This window comes from Sturnira hondurensis, unplaced genomic scaffold, assembly GCF_014824575.4.
Source record: "Sturnira hondurensis isolate 20B ecotype Veracruz unplaced genomic scaffold, ASM1482457v3 Scaffold0020119, whole genome shotgun sequence".
NCBI lineage: Eukaryota > Metazoa > Chordata > Mammalia > Chiroptera > Phyllostomidae > Sturnira > Sturnira hondurensis.
Genome location: NW_028092750.1, coordinates 5,901,649 through 5,920,126, shown reverse-complemented (window position 1 = coordinate 5,920,126; position 18,478 = coordinate 5,901,649). Strand labels below are relative to the sequence as shown.

At 52.0% G+C, this 18,478-nt stretch overlaps 1 protein-coding gene across 1 annotated transcript in view; it reads right to left on the bottom strand.

Moving 5' to 3' along the window:
* Positions 1 to 18,478, bottom strand: part of CPAMD8 (C3 and PZP like alpha-2-macroglobulin domain containing 8) — a 46,336-nt gene that overhangs the window by 20,824 nt on the left and 7,034 nt on the right. Inside the window, 15 exon segments of the mRNA XM_037028666.1 lie at positions 234 to 465; positions 5,154 to 5,202; positions 5,205 to 5,249; positions 5,252 to 5,294; positions 6,739 to 6,912; positions 7,765 to 7,850; positions 7,853 to 7,913; positions 8,002 to 8,087; positions 8,542 to 8,612; positions 8,614 to 8,723; positions 13,576 to 13,642; positions 13,644 to 13,702; positions 16,007 to 16,178; positions 17,765 to 17,897; positions 17,900 to 17,990. Of these exon segments, the coding sequence (XP_036884561.1) occupies positions 234 to 465; positions 5,154 to 5,202; positions 5,205 to 5,249; positions 5,252 to 5,294; positions 6,739 to 6,912; positions 7,765 to 7,850; positions 7,853 to 7,913; positions 8,002 to 8,087; positions 8,542 to 8,612; positions 8,614 to 8,723; positions 13,576 to 13,642; positions 13,644 to 13,702; positions 16,007 to 16,178; positions 17,765 to 17,897; positions 17,900 to 17,990 (1,479 nt within the window).

Genomic DNA, 18,478 nt, shown 5'->3' with positions numbered 1-18,478 from the left:
GCTTCCCCGAAATCAAAGATGCTGTTCCCACGCCCGCCCAGGATGACCCCATATCCCTCACTTCTCCAGTATCACAGATGCTCACCCCACAGCCCCATCTCACCCCTGCCTCCCTGACAGCAAAGATGCCAGCCCCCTCCTACCCCTCCAGGATGAGCCCATCCCCCCAGCTGCTGACGTTGTGGGTGCCGTCCCTGCATCAGGAAAGGCTGCATGGGGTGCAGGTCCAGTACTTCAGTGCAGGTGCCCACGCACTTGTAGATGCTGAGTGGGACCTTGACCTGCTCCCCGCAGACCATGTGGTAGGGCAGTGTGAAGTCCACAAAGAAGGCCTTGAAGGTCTTCAGCAGGGAGGGCTTGACGGTGCCCAGGCCCCATGCAGAGGACAGACCCACGGCCTCGCCTACCCAGCTGGTGATGGAGTCATGGACCTGGATGTTGAACATCTCCTTGCCAGATGAGTCACTGCAGAAAGATGGACAACCGTGGGCCCTTCTCTGGGGTCAGGTGGCAGCAGCTGGGCAGGAACGGATGACTGTGGCCATGTGACCTCCGGGCCCAGGAAGGTGCCCCCTTCACCCTAGAAATAAGCATTTAAAGCACCAAGGAGCATGTGACAGCAAAAAGCCATCCCTGTGCCCTGACTCACTGTAGTCGGAACCACAAATGGCTCTCAGGATGATGGTTGACACAAGCCCCCAAAATGTGGGGTCAGAGGTGCAGACTTCAGCAGTGCCTGCCCCGCCCAGTTTAGGGGAGAAAGATGCTGAGTCAAGGGGTTCAGTTGCTCAGGGCATGCTCGCGAATCCCCAAAAGGCGCGTTCCCATCCTGACCCCTATGAATGTGACCTTATTTGGAAACCGGTCTTTGCAGGCGTGACGAGTTAAAATGAGGTCAGGCCAGAGAAGGATGGGCCCTGACCCAAAGACAGGTGTCCTGATAGGAGGGAAGTTCTGATACGGTGGGAAAGGCCATGTGAGGACAAGCCAGACACACAGCAGAAGGCCGTGGGAAGGCAGAGGCAGAGACGGGGGTGGTGCGGCCACGAGCCCAGGATGCCAGGAGCCCCCAGAAGCTGGACCCGACACCAGAGGAGCCTCCGGGGGGAGCTCAGTCTTGCTGACACCTTGGTTCGGGCTTCTGGCCTCCAGAATCACGAAAGAATAAGTTTCTGTTGCTTTAAGTCCCCCGTTCATGGTCGTTCGGCACGGCAGGGCCAGGAAACCGGCAGAGTAACCCCCACAAAAAGGTCAGAAGGAACATAAAGGAGGTAAAACGTCTTAGCAGTATTTTTAAATTGACTGCATGAAACAACACTGCTTTGGACAAACATAAAACATGTAATTCAAGTGAACCCCGCCTATTTCTGTTCACTCTTTCTGACACGGCTCTGGGAACTGGGGGGTTCACTGCACATCGGACGGCGCTGCCCAGGAGGCACGCCAGACCCCGCCCCGCCCCTGCCAATGGCACGGGGGTCACTGGGACGGCTCTGGGGACAAACTCTGTTGTCTCCTTTGCATTTCCAGGATGTCTTCTTGAGATCTGTCTTAGCACTTGGTGCAAAAGTGCTCGTTGGAAAATAAAACCTACAGCCTGAAGGGCAGCCCGAGATTTGGAGCGGGAATGGCATCTGGCCTGGCCAGGAGCCAGGCTGCGTGTGGGTCCTCACCTGCCCGCCCGCCTCTGCCCACCTCCAGGAGCCTGACCCGGGTGGGTTTCATTGGGTGGCCAGGCACCCCAGGCTACAGCACGCAGGGACCAACCTGCCCTGCAGGTCCTGCGGTACCGTCCGCTCAGTAAAGGTCACCAGCGGCCACCCCCTCCACAATCAAGCTCAGCTGCTTCTCACATGGCAGAACTTTTGGGGCTTTGCACGGCCACAGGCAACAGAGCAGGAGGCAAAGCCCCAAATATCAAGTCTCAGATCCCTCTGTGGTTCTCCACACGCCTCCCCCCACAGCCCAGGCAGCCTTCACACCCCCTACACCTTCCTCACAGCCCCTCCCAGCTCACTCTAACCGTGTGGAAACCCTCCAGCCTCACCCACCCCCCAGCTGGGTTTGCTATGCTTCCCTGCACCGCCACACAGAGGTCTTGCCCACCCCACCCCACCCCATGGCATAAAGACCGCCTTTCATTCTTGGTCCATCTCAGAAGCCTCACAGCCCCCCTTCCCTGGGGGCTGTCCCTTCTCGCAAAAACAGTAAGTCTGTCTCGAAATTTAGCGAAACCTCTCAAAATTAAAAATGGTCACATTCTTTCAACTTGTAATACCTGTCCTAGAAATGCACCCTGGAAAGGCCCACAGACACCTGTGCAAAGCATAGATGAAGTAGTTCACGGCAGTCGAAATCTCTATCAGTAGGGGGGCTGTTCAATCACATGTCGGTGCATTCATACAGTGGAATATGATATATCAGTGCAGACGAGTGAGGCAAGCATGCACTGTACTGTACTGATATGTATACCAGTGTGTGTACATGTATGTACACATATGTGTACGTGTATACACACATACACAGTATATATATAATTCTATGAGGTAAGCATATGTACTGATGTGGAATATCAGCAAGACATTGTTGACTTTTAAAAGATACAAAACAGTCCTGGCTAGTGTGGCTCAGTGGATTAAGTGCCAGTGTGCAAATCAAAAGATTGTAGGTTTGATTCCCAGTCAGGGTGCGTGCCTGGGTTGCAGGCCAGGTCCCCAGTAGGGGGTGTACAAGAGGCAATCACACATTGATGTTTCTCCCCGTCTTTCTCCTTTCCTTCCCCTCTCTCTCTAAAAATAAACAAACAAACAAATAAAAGACACAAAACAGTATTATAATCTTCTGTTATTTATGTTTTTTAAAAATCTTTACACAAGCACAAAAAACTCCTAGGAGGATACCTAAGAAATTATTGATGGTGGTGGCCGCCCAGAAGGGAATGGAAGCTCTGGAGGTGGGAGACTTCTGTTTCATTACGTAATCTTTTATGCTATTTGAAAAAATGTAACCATGTGAATTTAGGTTAAGGAAAACATCTTGTCCTTGGAATAAGAATATTATCCAGCTACAAAATGGCACAGACACCTGCTTCTTAAAGGTATTTTTGTGCCTTTCTGCATTGGGATTTATTTATCTCTGTGGTTTTGGGGTTCTGTACTCACTCCAGGCCAGGCCCCTGGGGTCCTGGGGCAGTGGCTGACTGGTGGAGGCTGATGGGGCCAGAATTCCACCACCCTCATCCAGCCACATCTAGAAACACCTCTGTGTGCGTCCAAACTACCATAGGAGGAGCCTGGCCTGCCCATGACCTGATTTGGATTTTGGAAACTAAGACCCTTGTGGGCCTGCCCTACTCCTGCTAAATGTGTGACCCAGGTACCCAGGAGCCACTGCAGAGGGGCTGGGGGAGGGGGAAGGCCCTCAATCTGGGCAGAGACAGCATGAAAGATAAAGAGGGCTTTTGTGCACAGGCCCACCTGCAAGGTCTGTGAAAGGTCCTCTGGTCCACTTCTGGTTCAGAACAAGGGCTGAGTCATCTGGGGCCCCTCCTCGGGCTTCTGGAGAGACACAGATACTGCGGGGTCGCTGACAGCACTGACCCTATTCCTGGCCTCCGTGGTTCTGCTTCCTCTGTCAGGAATGGGTGGGTAAGAGGACATCCAGGCTCGCATCCCCTACCCTGGCTCATGTGCCCTTAAATCCAGAGAGAATTAGGGGGGTACAAAGTCTTCAGAGCACCCTTCCCCTTCCCAGGCTGGAGGGCTGAGACCTGTGATGGAGGAACTCGTGGCAGAGGCAGAGGAATGAAGGGGCGGGAGGAAAAAGAGGTGGGCAGTTGGTGAGCAGAGGGAGGGGACCGAGGGGGAAATAGGAGAGAGGATAAAATGTCACCTCCTATGAAACAAAGGTTTCCATGACTTCAGGGACAAAGCCACAAATCCGAGGGGGAGAAGTGAACCCCTCTCTCTTAGTAATTGGTAAGTGAGCAAACAAACAAAAAACAAGTAAGGATGTAGAGGTTCTGGGTATCACCATTAGGAGCCCTGGTTGAAAGTATGTATAGAAAGCCCCATACCCAACGATGGGGGTTTAGATATTCAAATAGATATGAGCACTTACTTACTGGCAACATAGTCTCCAAAATAAAAACCAGACAATGAATATCATACAGACCATGCTTGTTGGATATGATGCACGTTTGAAACAAACTGACAAAACACGTAAAAAATCATTTGAAAATTTAAAACACTTCTGGACAAGTCACAGCTCAGAAAGGGAATATTCTGAGCTATAATGAAAACACTTCAAAGCACAACTCAGGTGTGGCCAAAGCTGTGCTCTGAGAGAAATTCATAGCCTTCAAAAGGCTTAACCATTTAGAGTCAAAATAAAAAAAGACTGAAAAGTAATTATGTGGTGTCCAACTTGAGAAGGAAAAGAGTTGTAAAGAAAAGAAGAGAAAGAAAGAGAACCAGACCCTGGCTGGTCTGGCTCAGTGAATTGAGTGCCAGCCTGTGAACTAAAGGGTCACTGGTTTGACTCCCAGTCAGGGCACAGGCCTGGATCGCAGACCAGGTCACCAGTGGGGGGTGTGCAAGAGGAAACCACACATTGATGTTTCTCTCCCTCTCTTTCTCCCTCCCTCCCTTCCCCTCACTCTAAAAAACAAATAAATAAAATCTTTTTAAAAAAAGAAAAAGAACTTCAAAAAAATGAAAGAGAACCAGGAGGAAGATGAAAGGGGACTAGAATCTAAGCGGAATCTCTGGCCGCCGCAGGATCACGCCCAGCTCCCCTCCCTGCCGTGATCCTTCCGTCCCCAGGCAGTTCTGCTTCCCTGATGGGCTCCTCTCTGCCCGCGCACTGGTGTGGGGCCGAGAACTGGGCAGGGAAGGGTTTCCAAGGGTGGGGCTGCACACTCAGTGCCCCAGCCCACTAAGTCAGTGGTGATTTTGTTCCCAGGAGGACATTGGGTGGTGTCTGAGACATTTTTCTTGTCACAGTGGGGAAGCTGGCCTCTGATAGGTGGAGGATGTGGATGCTACTCAAGCTCCACAGTGTGTCAGATAGCCCCCGCAGGGAGTGGTCGGGCCCCAGCCTTAGACATCAACAGGGTGAAGTTGGAAAACCCTGCTCAAGGCAGCAGCAAATACCTGGGAGGTTGCCTGGAAGATGCCGCCGCCCCCAGGCTCCCCATGTGGGATGGAAGGCAGGGACAGCCTTGTCAGTGTATAGGCCGCCATCCTGCGGTGGCCCAGGCTCACGACATCAGTCATCATGACCAGTCTCGTTTCCTAGGCAACAGACAACATCCAGACTCACAGTGAAGAAAGGATGTGATGTCCCCAACAGTCCTCCTCACTCTGGGCCACTGGTCCAACATCGCCGCTGTGTCATGGCCTTGCTCTGTGAATTTGGTGACATGGACTGAGGTGGTCATGGCAGCACCCAGTGACCATCCAGGCCAGAGCAGAGGGAAGGCCAATACATTCGTGGCTCAGACACAGAAGGCCGCGGGCTGTATGGTTCCATTTACACAAAATGTGCAGAACAGGCAAATCCACAGAGACAGGAAGCAGACTGGCGGTGGCCAGGGGCTGGGGTTTCATTTTGGGGGAGATGGAGATGCTTCGGTAACAGACTGAGGCGATGGTTGCCCAACATCGTGACTGTACCAAATGCCACCAAATTGTTCACTTTAAAACGAGTTACTGCCCTGTTGTGTGAATTTCACCTTGATTTTTAAAAAATCAGTCTCTGTGGTACCTGATCCAGACCAAAGGCCCCTAACTGTGGGCTGTGGTCGCCACTGTTAGAGTCATCACATCACTCTGCTAATCACTGGGAACAGCTGGGTTGAGGGGGCATCCCATCCTGGACTGGCTGACCCTGTTTTGCGAACAGGAATTTGAACCTCGTTACTTCGACTCAGAAACAGCACCTCTCAGTTCCAAGAGCTGGTGGGCCCCAGGGGTTCAAAGCGTTGGATGCTCAGCAAACATGTGACTGCAATACCATTTGTTCCAATATAGACATAGATAAATATGCAATAAATGTATTTTAGCTAATTCAGCAAAAATAAGCCATTTGTTCAAATATACTCTATGTTCTACATATATAACATTTAAGCTAATACAGCAAAATGTTAATTATTGAGATCTAGGTAGTAGGCATACAGGTGTTTATAAATTTGTTCAACTTTTCCATATGTATGAAGTCCTGCATAGTAAAAATGGGGGGAGGGGATGCCTTTCAAATGGTTTTCAAACTGGGATGAAGGGCACCCTCAGAAGGGATGTGCATTCGCGTGGAGACCACAGCCTGCTTCCGTGGGCTCCCAGCAGGACCTGGGCTGACACCACCCCCACCCTTGTAGCCAGAAAGAAGGGGGACAGACGGACGGATGGACAGACAGGAGCTACAAATGCCATCGCAAGTGAAGCTGCCGCTTGAGCACACAGTCAGTCACCTGCTCCCAATGTGAAGGTTTTCCTCCCAGCAGAGCACCTGAACATCACTGCGCCCTACCAAGTTCTGGCTGTCAGTTCACGCTGATGACATTCTACTCTCATCCACTTTGTACCTCAGGAGGGTCATGAGATTTCATTGGGGAGAATCGAAAATTATTTCTTCAGCAATAAAAGCTTGGAAGCTTCCACCCCCATCCATCTCTGTATCCTCAAGACCCTGTGTTTCAAAATGAGAGGAGCATGGCAGTGGGCAGTGGGCTCCCAGAACACCTTTCCTTGTGGTGAAGGTGAACCTGGAGTCCTTGGTGATGCCCCGGGGCCACCAGAAGATGAAGGAGCACCGGCGTCGGCAGGAGGTCAGCCCAGCCCACCAGAAAGGTCCATCTTCCTGCAACACCCTGAAGGCATTGGAAACATCATAATCTTCCCAATCTCGGAAAACCTACAGGCAAGGGGGGAGTGGGGATCCGCCAGCGAAGGGTTTCTCATCAGCCCGGACTGGCTCTCACGGGTCTGGCGTGCTCCCACCGCAACCTCCTTCCACACGAGGCACCGGGAGGCTGCCCCAGGACACGGGCACTGGCGGCACTAATGACACCAAGGGAGCCCCTTCACCACGGAGCCAGAGTTGCCCTCCCAGTGGCCCTCCCTGCATGTCCCATATCTCGGACCTTTGGTTAAAACTGGGCAAAATAACCCCTCAGCTGCGCCTGAAGTGACCTGGTGCCCCAAAGAACTGTTTGAAAAGACAAGAAGGCAGTTATTACAACTACTGGACTGATGACTACTAGGTTGAAAAAACTGTTAAACTGTTCAGAATTAGCATCACTATGTTATGTCATCTGCACCCACAGACGCCTTTCTGCCCCTGATGTGACTGTTCCCCTTCCCTTTCTCATAAAGACCCCTTGCCTTTGTCTCCCAGTCAGACAATAGCTGGGCTTCTACCTAATCAATGCATCCCAAATAGCTGTTCTTATTGATCCCGGATAAATGCTTGTTGCCTCTCACTTTGAAAGACCTTTATCTTTAGGTTAGTAGTGGCATTAGGCCACTTTAAAGATGTGCAGACTAGGTCAGGAGAGGTGGGACCTAGACAAAGTCACATTGCAAAGGTTGTCTGAATTTGACTCCAAGATCTTTCAGCTGCACCAAAGCAGAGACGAGGGGTGGGTTCACCAAGGAATGAACCCACTGGAGAGAGTATCTGGATTCCCACTGGGCACTTCACTTATTGAAAAGCAAGAGACCTCTGTGGAGGTATTGGAACCCGGGGCCCAATGGCCCCCCTCACCTGGGCAGGAGTCAGCCGGAAACCAGACCTCAGCAGGTAGACACTCTTATCAACCACGGCGACACACAGGCAGCTGCCCCTTGCAGCCTGACCCACACGTCCACAATCTCCCCGGGCTGGGTCTCATTCCCTGAATACGTCAATGACACCTGGACCCGAGCACAGCAGAGAAATCAGCAGCTTGGACAAACCCTCCCAAACCACCCACCCACCCTCCCTCTGTGGATGAGTTGTCACTGGCATCTGGTGGGTGGAGACCAGGGATGTTGCACAGGACACCTCACCACAGAGGATGACCTGCCCACCAGGGTCCACGGTCCTCACTGATCAGGAGGACCAATCTGATCAGAAGACCCTGCTCTCAGCAGAAGGGCTGTGAGAAGGAGGGGCCCGGGAAGACCCTGGGACAGAGGTAGGTCCTGTGAGGAGCACATGGGGTCAAGCAGAGGGAAAATGACAGCCTGGACAAAGGCAGACGGGGGCTGGCAGAAGGAAATATAGCCAAGTGTGGGCCAGTGCAGGGGCCCAGCTCATTGGTGGCCTGCCCTTGTGCCCTTCGGACACCCAGGGAAGATGGCCTCAAGATCTCTTCACCTCGAGCAGCTGGTCACTCCTGCCATCGTGGCCCCAGCCCCATCTCACCAGGGACACGTGCCCTCTGCCCTGAGGCAGGCTCCCCTCTCGGCTGTGTCTGGCTCACGCCTCCTCTCTGGCTCCCATCCCAGTCTCAAAGTTTCAGCAGGAGGAACATAGCCTCCGTCCTGCAGCCTGGCTCACCTGGCTCAGAAAAGTATGTGAAGCGAATTGGCTTCTCTGGGGCTGCCCACCTGCTTCTGCTAGGCGATACAGGCAGGTTGTTGGCCTGAGAGCACGATGCTGCCCCGTGCATCCACCTCGTAGGACAGGGTGAGATTGCAGGGACATGTGGACTTCACAGAAAAATGGGCTTCTTCTCCAACCTGCAGAAATGCATAGCAGGGCAGCCTTGCCTGGCACCCACAGCCTGGAACCAATGCCACAGCTCCCCCAGGGGCACGGCCACTCTGGGGCCACAGGGAGGCTGGGAAGGGTAAGGGAGGAGTGCTGGCCTCAGGGCAGGTCACCTGGTGTCCTGTCCTGGCTGTGGCCATGTCCCCTTGGCAGCCCCAGCTGCTGCTCTTTAAGTGGGGCTTGGTGCACGTGAAATAGGATGGCGGAAGCTCTCAGTGAGGTGTTGTGTAGTAGAGAACTGAACTTGACCCAAAGAGAGGGCTGGCCTTTGCCCCCAGTTCCTAGTAGGTGATTTCTCAGCCACTGAAATGCCCTGCCTAATAAGTATCTTTGTTTGCCTGTGGTCTTGGGCCACCCCAGATGGTGACAATATGATTTATGGTGGGGGCTTTGGGCCATGCTCTATTAGCCTGACCTTGGCAGGGCTGGGACTGAGGCCAGCCACGCAGGGGTTGTCTCTGTCTCTGTAACTGGCTCCCAGTAAAAACTCTGAACACCGAGGCTCAGGCAAGTGTCCTGGTTGGCAGCGCATGTGGTCGCGCATTGCTGCTGGGAAGGTACCACAGTCCCCGACTTTGTGGAAAGAAAACAACCGGAAGCTCACATTCAGAACCTTCTTGGACCCTGCATCTTTCCCAGCTTTTTATAAATATTTCATTTATTATTTATTTTTAGTGAGAGGGGAAGGGAGGGAGAAAGAGAGGGCAAGAAACATCGATCAGTCACCTCTCAGTTGCCCCCCACTTGGGCCTGTGCCCTGACTGGGAATCGAACCAGCGACCTTTCAGTTTGCAGGCAGGCGTTCTATCCACTGAGCCACACCATCCAAGGCTTTCCTGGACTGATTTTAATCTGCATCTTTCACTGTAATAAACTGTAACTGTGAATGTAACAACTTTCAGTGATTCTGTGAATTCCTCCTTGAAATTAAAAAACCTGAGGATGATGCCCCGGCCAAGTGGCTCAGTTGGTTGGAACGTCATCCTGTGCATCAAAAGGTTTCGGGTTCAACTCCTGGTTGGGGCACATATGGGGGGCAACTGATGGATATTTCTCTCTCTTATCAGTGGTTTTCTCTCCCTATCTCTCCTCCTTCCTCTCTCTCTAAAATCAATAAACATATCCTCAGGTGAGAATTTTTTAAAAATTAAATAAATACCTGGCTGGCATAGCTCAGCGGATTGAGCGCAGGCCTGCGAACCAAAGAATCATGGTTCGATTCCCAGTCAGGGCACATGCCTGGGTTGCAGGCCAGTTCCCAGCAGGGGATGCATGAGAGGCAACCACACATTGATATTTCTCTCCCTCTCTCCTTCTCTTCCCCTCCAAAAATAAATAAATAAAATCTTTTTAAAACATTAAATAAATAAATAGAAAACCTGAGGATGGTTCGGGGAGGGCAGGTGGCCTTGGGACTGTGCCCTAACGTTGCAGGTGCTCGTGCTGGCTGTGGGCGGGCCCTTCTCACTGAACATGCATTTGATAGGGTGGGTCCTCTCATAAGCCCCAAGTTTCCAGAGGAAGAAACTGAGGCTCCATCCCTCCCCAGTGTTAGTGGGTGGTGGGGGTGGGATTCAAACCCAGGAGTGCTGATGTCAGGGGCACTGATGTCAGAGCCCCATGCTTAATTAACCCTGTGCTGCCCTGCTGCCCTGTGTTACAGCTGAGGCCTCCCAGGTCCTGTGACCTCCCTGGTGGCTTGTGCGTAACCACGTCAACACTGAGGCCAGAGGCTGCGTGGGAAGTCTCCCTCTGGGCCTTTGCCCCAGAGATTCTCTCCTGTGCCCCATGTTTTGCAGTCCATGACTCTCCCCAAACATCTGATTTCCCAGAGAGGGGAAACCATGGTGGGTGGTGAGTCCCATTTTTTAAAAGATTTTATTTATTTTTAGACAGAGGGGAAGAGAGTGAGAAAGAGAGGGAGAAAAACATCAATATGTGGTTGCCTCTCACATGCCCCCTACTGGGGACCTGGCCTGCAACCCAGGCATGTGCCCTGACTGGGAATTGAACCGGCGACCCTTTGGTTCACAGGTGCTCAATCCACTGAGCCACACCAGCCAGGGCCAGTCTCATTCTTGTTGTGGGTCCTGGGTGAGTCATTTAATCTCTCTGAGCCCCAGCTCCCCCATCTGTAAAATGAGGTCTATCTCCTGGACAGAAGGTCCTCAGAGTCCCATGAGGTGGTAAAGTGTTAGGCCCCACACCACCTCTCTCTGTTCACCGTGAGTGGCTAATAAATGCCATTCTTCCTTCCCCTGAAGAGGAGAACGTGACCATCTAAGGAGTTGGCCCAAAGGCACTCCTGTGGCCAAATTTGAAAAACTGAGCAGCAGAAAGAAGAGTGAACCCTTCACTGGTGCGAAGGTCCTGGAGACCAGGACAGGCTGAGATACCATCAGACCGAGGGGGCAAAACACAGGTGGGGCCCCGGCTGGTGTAGCTCAGTGGATTGAGCACGGGCCCGCAAACCAGAGGATCGCGGTTCGATTCCCAGTCAGGGCACATGCCTGGGTTGCAAGCTGGTTCCCTGCAGGCCAACTCCTAGCAGGGGACGCACAAAAGGCAACCATACATTGATGTTTCTCTCCCTCTCTCCTTCCCCTCTAAAGATAAATAAGTAAATAAAATCTTAAAATAAAAAATAAAAAAAAAAAACCCACAGGTGGGGCCCGGGCTCTGCACCAGGAAGAGCCATGGCTGGGAAGACTGGGGAAATCCAAACAAACTTCACACACGGGTTTAGTTCATAGTCATGTCCAGTGTCAATTTCTTAGTTTTGAAGAATGTACCACGGTTTTACAAGATTGCAACATTGGGTGGAAGGCTATCAAAATGCCAACGCCCTTTTTTTGCTAAAATGAAGAAGCTGATCTTAAAATTCACATGGAAATGGAAGGGACCCAGGATAACCAAAATGATCTTGTAAAAGAATAACGTTGGAAGGTACACACTTGCTGATTTCAAACTTACTTCAGAGCTACAGTCATCAAGACAGTGTGGCAACAGCACAAGGGAGATTGCAGGTAACTGGGGTGGAGCTGAGGTGCAGAAATAACCCACCCATCTGTGGCCTAGTGACCTTCAGTGAAGGTGCCATTCCGTGGGAAAAGGACAGTCTTTTCAACAGAAGATGCAAAAGACTGAGGTCGGGCCCCCCTCACACCACAGACAGGAATTAACTAGAAGCAGTTCAAACACTTAAACATAAGAGCTAAAACCGTGAAACTTCTAGAAAAAACAGGGTAAATCTTCATGACCTTGGATTTAGATGTGGCACTAAAGCACAAACAACAAAAGAAATAAAAAATGAGATAAACTGGAATTCACCAAAATTAGACACTTTTGTTGCATCAAAGGATACTATCAGGAAAGTGATAAAGCAACTGAGAAAATGGGAGGAAATGTCTGCAAGCCATGTATCTGAGAAGAGTCCAGTGGCCAGTGTATACAAAGAACTCTCATGATTCAACAATGAAGGCAAACAACGTTTCAAAAACCAAACACCAGGAATCGAGGTAAAGGATAGACGGCCATTGCCCTGTCTTCCTCACAAAGGTCACAGGAGGGGAGCTGCTCCAGACCCAGAGGAACTACAGACACAGAAGAGTCAAATGCAACATGGACATTGGTCCCAGATAAAATGTGTCCCAAATGCATGCGCACGCACTCACACGTGTTCACACAACTGTGAACACACGCTAGATAGCAGCTACATTGGGAAAATCTGAATATCGCCTGTGATTTAAACAATATGATTGTGTTAATGTGATTTTCTTAGATGTGACAATGGCCATGAGGTGATGTTGAAGAATGTCCTACCTTTAGGACATATTATGCTCAAATATGTAAGAGGAAAGCATCAGGACGTGAGTACCCGAGACTTCTAGGATGGTGAGACCACTCTGAGTGACACTGTAACGGTGGACATAGTCGCTATACATTTGTCCCAGAGAATGTGCCAACGCCAAGAGAGAACCCTAACGTACACAGGGGACATTAGTTAATGATGATGCTTCGATACCTGCCCCTCCATTGTAACGGACCTGCACACCAATGCAAGGTGCTGCTAATGGGGAAACCCTGTGTGGGGGCAGGAGTATCGGGAACTTCCCAACCTTCTGCTCAATTTTTAAATTTTTAAAAAAAATTCACCTGAGGTATATTTTTATTGATTTTAGAGAAGTAGGAAGGGGGAGAGAGAGAGAGAAACATTGGGATGAGAGAGAAACAGCCATCGATTGCTTCTCATACTCACCCCCACCCCAGACAGAACCCACAACCTAGGCACCTGCCCTGACTGGAATCAAACCTGACGATGCTCCAACCAACTGCACCTCCCAGCCAGGGCCTCCTGCTCAGTGTGATGCTCCCCACACACCACACCATGCGTCTTAACGGGGCCATGGAGGAGCAGACTCAGAACTAGAGTGACACGCAGCTCTAAGTTTGGCCCATCTTCGCACTCACTGTGTCTAAAATTGGCTGGGTGGGGAAACTCGGTGCTTTTGCACAAGTGAAAGCCCTCAGACAGTGGGGAACCTGGGCCAACAGCGGGGTCCCATCTCAGGCCAGGGAGCAGCAGCACTGTAAGGTCAGGGAGTCGTGTTTATCACAGAGATCCTGGGCCATGGCCTTAATACTCACGTTCCTCACAGATAAAACACAGGCACTCATTCCAAGGAATACCCCCTTCCTGGAGGGACGGGGGCGCCAGCATCAGCACCAGCCCTCGGGGGCGGGGCAGGTCCCCTGGAGGTATGCACACACTGCTTCCTGGGCCCCATCTCGCCTGGGAACAGGCACACCCAGGAGTCTTACCTGCAGGGAACAGGATGGTGGCCACAGCTGCAGGTAGCACTGGCTTGGGGAATACCGGCTGCTGAGACAGGTAGCTGGGCAGGTACTGGGTGCCTGCAGGTTCTCCACTGATTGCTGTCACCATGGTCTAAAGAAGAAAGGGCATTTGGCCAAGGCCTGGGTGCCTGGTATAAGAAGCAGGTGTTGGGGATGCTTCTACCTGCCCAGCCCAGCCCAGCAGCAAGACCCTCTCGGGCTCCAACTTCCCTTTGGGGAACCCCCTCCCCTATTCTCAGATGATAAGGTTCAGTGTGGCTAGCCTGTTCTTCCCAGCTCTGCAGGAAACAAGACTGGCCACGGGGTGTTGGGGTTGGCAAGGGAGGGGACAGGTTGCCCCGTGGCACCAGGAGGCAGTTCTGTCACATATTGGGGGAAACCCCCCTCCCCAGCCCACATTCCCCAGCCCTGTCTTTCCAGCTGCCCATGGCCCAGGTGGCCTCTCACAGGGAGTAAGCTGTATGGGAGGTAAACAGGAACACTTGACAGTGAGGACAGGGAGCAGGTGTGTGGCACGGGCTCCAGACCCAGCCCGGCCGGACTCACAGGCCCCTCCCGTGGGCCCCAGGTCCTGGTGGCTGCACTACGCTTGCTCCTTGAGGGTTTGAACCTGTTGCCCCTTCAACTTGCTGCTGCACAGATGTGGCGAACCCAGAGAAGCGTCAGGGGGCAGTCTAAGACCCATGTGTGGGAAGGAATAAGGATGCTGTCTGGGCTTTGGTCCAGAGAAAGCCTCTAAACCCCTGGAATTTTCCGAGTGAGGAGAGTGAGTTTGTTATGCACAGCGAGTCTTGCTGATGTGTGGTGACTAGACGACTCAGGCCAGGAAGAGCCACACCAGAGAGCCACACCTAATCCCGTGACTGGGGGATCTGAGTCGTGTGCTATCAGCCCCACCTCCAGGGAGGGGGGTGGCTGGAGACTTACCGCTAGTTCTGTCTTAAGGCCCGTGATTCAATCAAGGGCACCTGTGTAATGAAACCCCCATAAAATCTGTGGACACTAAAGCGTGAGCGAGCGCCCCTGGTGGGCAGTTCTGTCATTACATGTCGATGAGCCAGGGTCCAGACTACGCCAGGATGGCAGGAGATGCATCAGATTTGGGAGCCTCCCAGCTCTCGCCCTATGCATCTCTCTCTTTTTGCTTTGTCCTAATGTGTATTACTGTACTATAACAAAACTGTAATTGCAAAAGGTACGAACTTCCAGTTACAAAATAAGTAAGTCCTAGGGATGTAATGTACAGCATGGTGACTATAATTAACAATCATGTATTGTATATTTAAAGTAGCTGAGAGAATAGATCTTAAAAGTTCTCATCACAAGAAAAAAATCTGAAAGTATGTGAGGTGACAGATGTTACCTAGACCCACGGTAGTGACCACTTCATAAGGAGCACACATACTGAATCACTGTTTCACATTGGAAACTAACACGATGTTATATGTTGATTATATCGCAATAGAAATAATTAGATACTGTTTGAAATTGGTTCTGCTTTTTTAACTAGAAAATTAAATACTTTTCCCTAGGAGTATTCAGTCATAGAAAAAATATCTTTCATTTAAGTGATATTTTTGGAAAAAGCTAATTTTTAGACATATACCTATGAGAGAAAATTGTTTGCCTAATTCTAATATTTGAGTCATTTGGGACTTTGGAGCCTGTAATTGTAAAATGGTGGGGCCACAGCAACATCCCAATTTGTAGCCAGTTGGTACAAAGTGTGAGTGCCTGGGGGCCCTCAAGCTTGGGGCTTTGGCGGTTAAAAATCCTGAAGAACCCACAGGGGACACAGAGACCCCAAGTGTCTTCGGCTCCCACCTAGGTACTTATTCTCTGCTGCCCCTGTCCCCACCGCCCAGTGTCCGTGGGGCCATCACAGAGCCAGGACCCCCTCTCTGTCACTCCTGCTCCACCTTCCTCTATCAAGGGGACACAGAGACCTCCTGATTCTACCTCAGCAGCTGCAGGCTTCGTGCCCGCTCCATCTCCTGTGTGCCCCTCTGTGGCCCCCAGTTGTCCCCCCAACTACAGGATCTGGAGCAGTTGCCAGGTGTCAAAATTCGAATCACTCTGTCCCCTGACACCACCCTCTAAGTAACCCTGACTATCCCTGGGAGGCGGGGTCAGCTCCCTCCTCATCCTCCTGAAGTCGCTCAGCCGGCCAGGCACTCGCGGGGGCCCAACTGCACTGCGATTGTGGGCCCTGGGCCTCGGCAGCCACTGCTCCCCATCCCCAACAGCCTTCTGCCTTGCCCTGGGGTGGCTGAGTTATCTGTTCCCCAGTTGGGTTCCCCCATCAGACCATGAACTCCCTCAGGGGAGGGGGAGCCCAGACCCACTGAGCCTGTGCCTGCTGGCTGAATGACAAGGGTCCAGGTGACTCACCCACCTCCAGCCACACATGCTGGGCTGATGTGGGGATGGAGGGAATTTTAGACACCACCAGCCCTCGCTGGGAAACAGATTTCATGGTGTAGATTCTGTCCTTCGGTGTCAGCTCTGCCCTGATCTGGGCTGTAACCCCCTCAGCCCGGCTTCTGTCTGGGCAGGACAGCTCCACCTGGCAGGGGGCACCAAAGATTCAACGTAGTTAGTTAGGGTGGTTAGGAAGGCAACACTCCCCAAAATGATCTGGACTTGACCTGATTCCCACTGGAACCCCAGCCAGCTTCTTTGCAGAAATAAGCAAGCTGATGTTAAAATTTACAAGGAATTGCAAGAGGCTCTGAGTAGCCAAAGCAATCCTGAAAAAAGGACAAAGGAGAACTCACACATTGCAGTTCAAAAATCACTACAAAGCCACAGTGATCAAAACAGTGTGGCGTTGGCATGAGGATAGACGTGGAGACCAATGGGATAGAATCAAGAGTCCAGAAATAAAACCATGAATCTTCAGCCAACTGATCTTTGACAAGGGTGCCAAAACCATTCAGTGAGAAAAAGTGAAGTTCCACCCTGGCTGATGTTGCTCAGTGGATTGAGCACCAGCCTGTGAACTGAAAGGTCACTGGTTTGATTCTGGGTCACATGCCTAGGTTTGGGGCCAGGTCCCCAGTTGGGGGTGTGTGAGAGGCAACCAAAGAGATGTTTCTCTCCCTCTGTTTCTCTTTCCCTTCCCCTCTCTCTAAAAATAAATAAACAAAATCTTTAAAAAAAGAAAAGTATAATTGCTTCAACAAATGGTGCCGGGACCACTGGATCTCCACATGCAAAAGAATGAAGTAGGATCCCTACCTCACACCATATAGAAGAGTTAACACAAAATGGGTCACAGACCTGAAGGTAGGAGCGGAAACTTTAAAACACTTAGAGGAAAACAGGAAATAAGCCCCATGACCTTGGGCTGGGCAAAGAAGTTGTAAGGTGCAAATCGCACATGCTGGCCGTTGGCCTCGTGCTGGGGCAGGGTGCGAGCAGGGTGGGCAGTGCGGGAGACAGCTCTCGAGACCCTCAAACCTCACTCGTGTGGGCAGGTGGAACATATGGTCAGAGGCGGGATTCAGAAGACATGGACGTTGTGAAAGAAACGTGCCCCGTGGGCCCTCAAGGACCCCAGAGCAGACTTTCATCTGGGCAGGCGTTTGATGGTGGGTGATGGGGCATCGGCCCGTGTGATTCCCATTAACAGCTCTGTTCTTCAAGGCAGATGGTGGCGATTTCTCTGCTGTGCGTGAAATGTTCCCCTTTCACTGAGTCGACAGCCCCAAGCCCCTTCCTCATACACGTTCTGACCATGCATGTGGTACTTTAGCTTCTACTCCAGCTGGGCCCCTAAAATCAAAGGGCACATGAGCTGCATTTCCATGAGTGGGGCAGTGGTGGCTGAGATTCTGGCACAAAGAGAGAAAGGAGGTCCCAAAGTGGGGCAAAAGGGGGACACTGTGAGAACAGACCACCACGCTCCTGTGGATGACCCGTGGAAGGTGAGAGGGCCTAGGGGTGCAGGGGTGGGTGGACCCAGGGTCAGGGGGTGTGGCCAGCTTTCTCCAGAGATGATGCCAGCCTCTGCTGGCTTTGCCCACCCCAGCTGTAATTGGGACCCTACTGTATCGGTTCTACAGTGGCCCTCAGGCAGGAGCTGGAGTGGGAGGTGGCACAGAGCCCACAACCTCAGACGGTCCCTGCTGGATGCCTGTCCCAACTTCCCATCCCCACATAGGACAGGCCCAGCTTGAACTGCTTCCTGGTGACCCTGGAGTACTGGACATCCACCAGCTGCTTCTGGACGGGGGTGGAATTGTCAAAGAACACCTGCTGGCTCCCATCCGTGGTGGTCACCTGGCCCAGGTGCTGACTGTGCCCCGGAAGTGCTCAGGGACGTCAGCTGGGATCGTGTCCCTCGCACAGATGTTGGAGTCCTGGGAGCTGTGAATCTGCAGGCAGGAGACAAATAGGCTGCACTCACTGGGGTCGGAGTGGCTTCGAGGGAGGACTTGCAAATACTGGTCTCAAGTCTGGAGCTCTCCAGCCACTGGAAGACCAGGAGGACACTTGGTGACAGGCCCAGCCCACACTGTGGGTCACCGTGCGGGGGTGGGTCCCTGCTGGATGTGAGTGTATCTCTGTCCCCTCTGTTGAGCAGAAAGAGACACAACCCACCTCCAGCCAGATGGCAAGGTGGGTGGGGATCTGAACCTGGTCAGCCCCGCTCTGGTGCTCCTGGGGCACAGAACTCACCCCCCCATTCAGCCCATCTTAGAGCCCGGCCAATTCACATCTAGCAACACCTGTGGAGTGAATTACTCAGTAAATGGGAGAACTAAGAGAGGGGCCACCACCAGCAGACAGCTTCCAGGGAGAGCAGAGGGACAGGGAGAAGCTTTGGGTGGGGGTGGGGAGCAGCCGGTGCCGACAGGGTTCG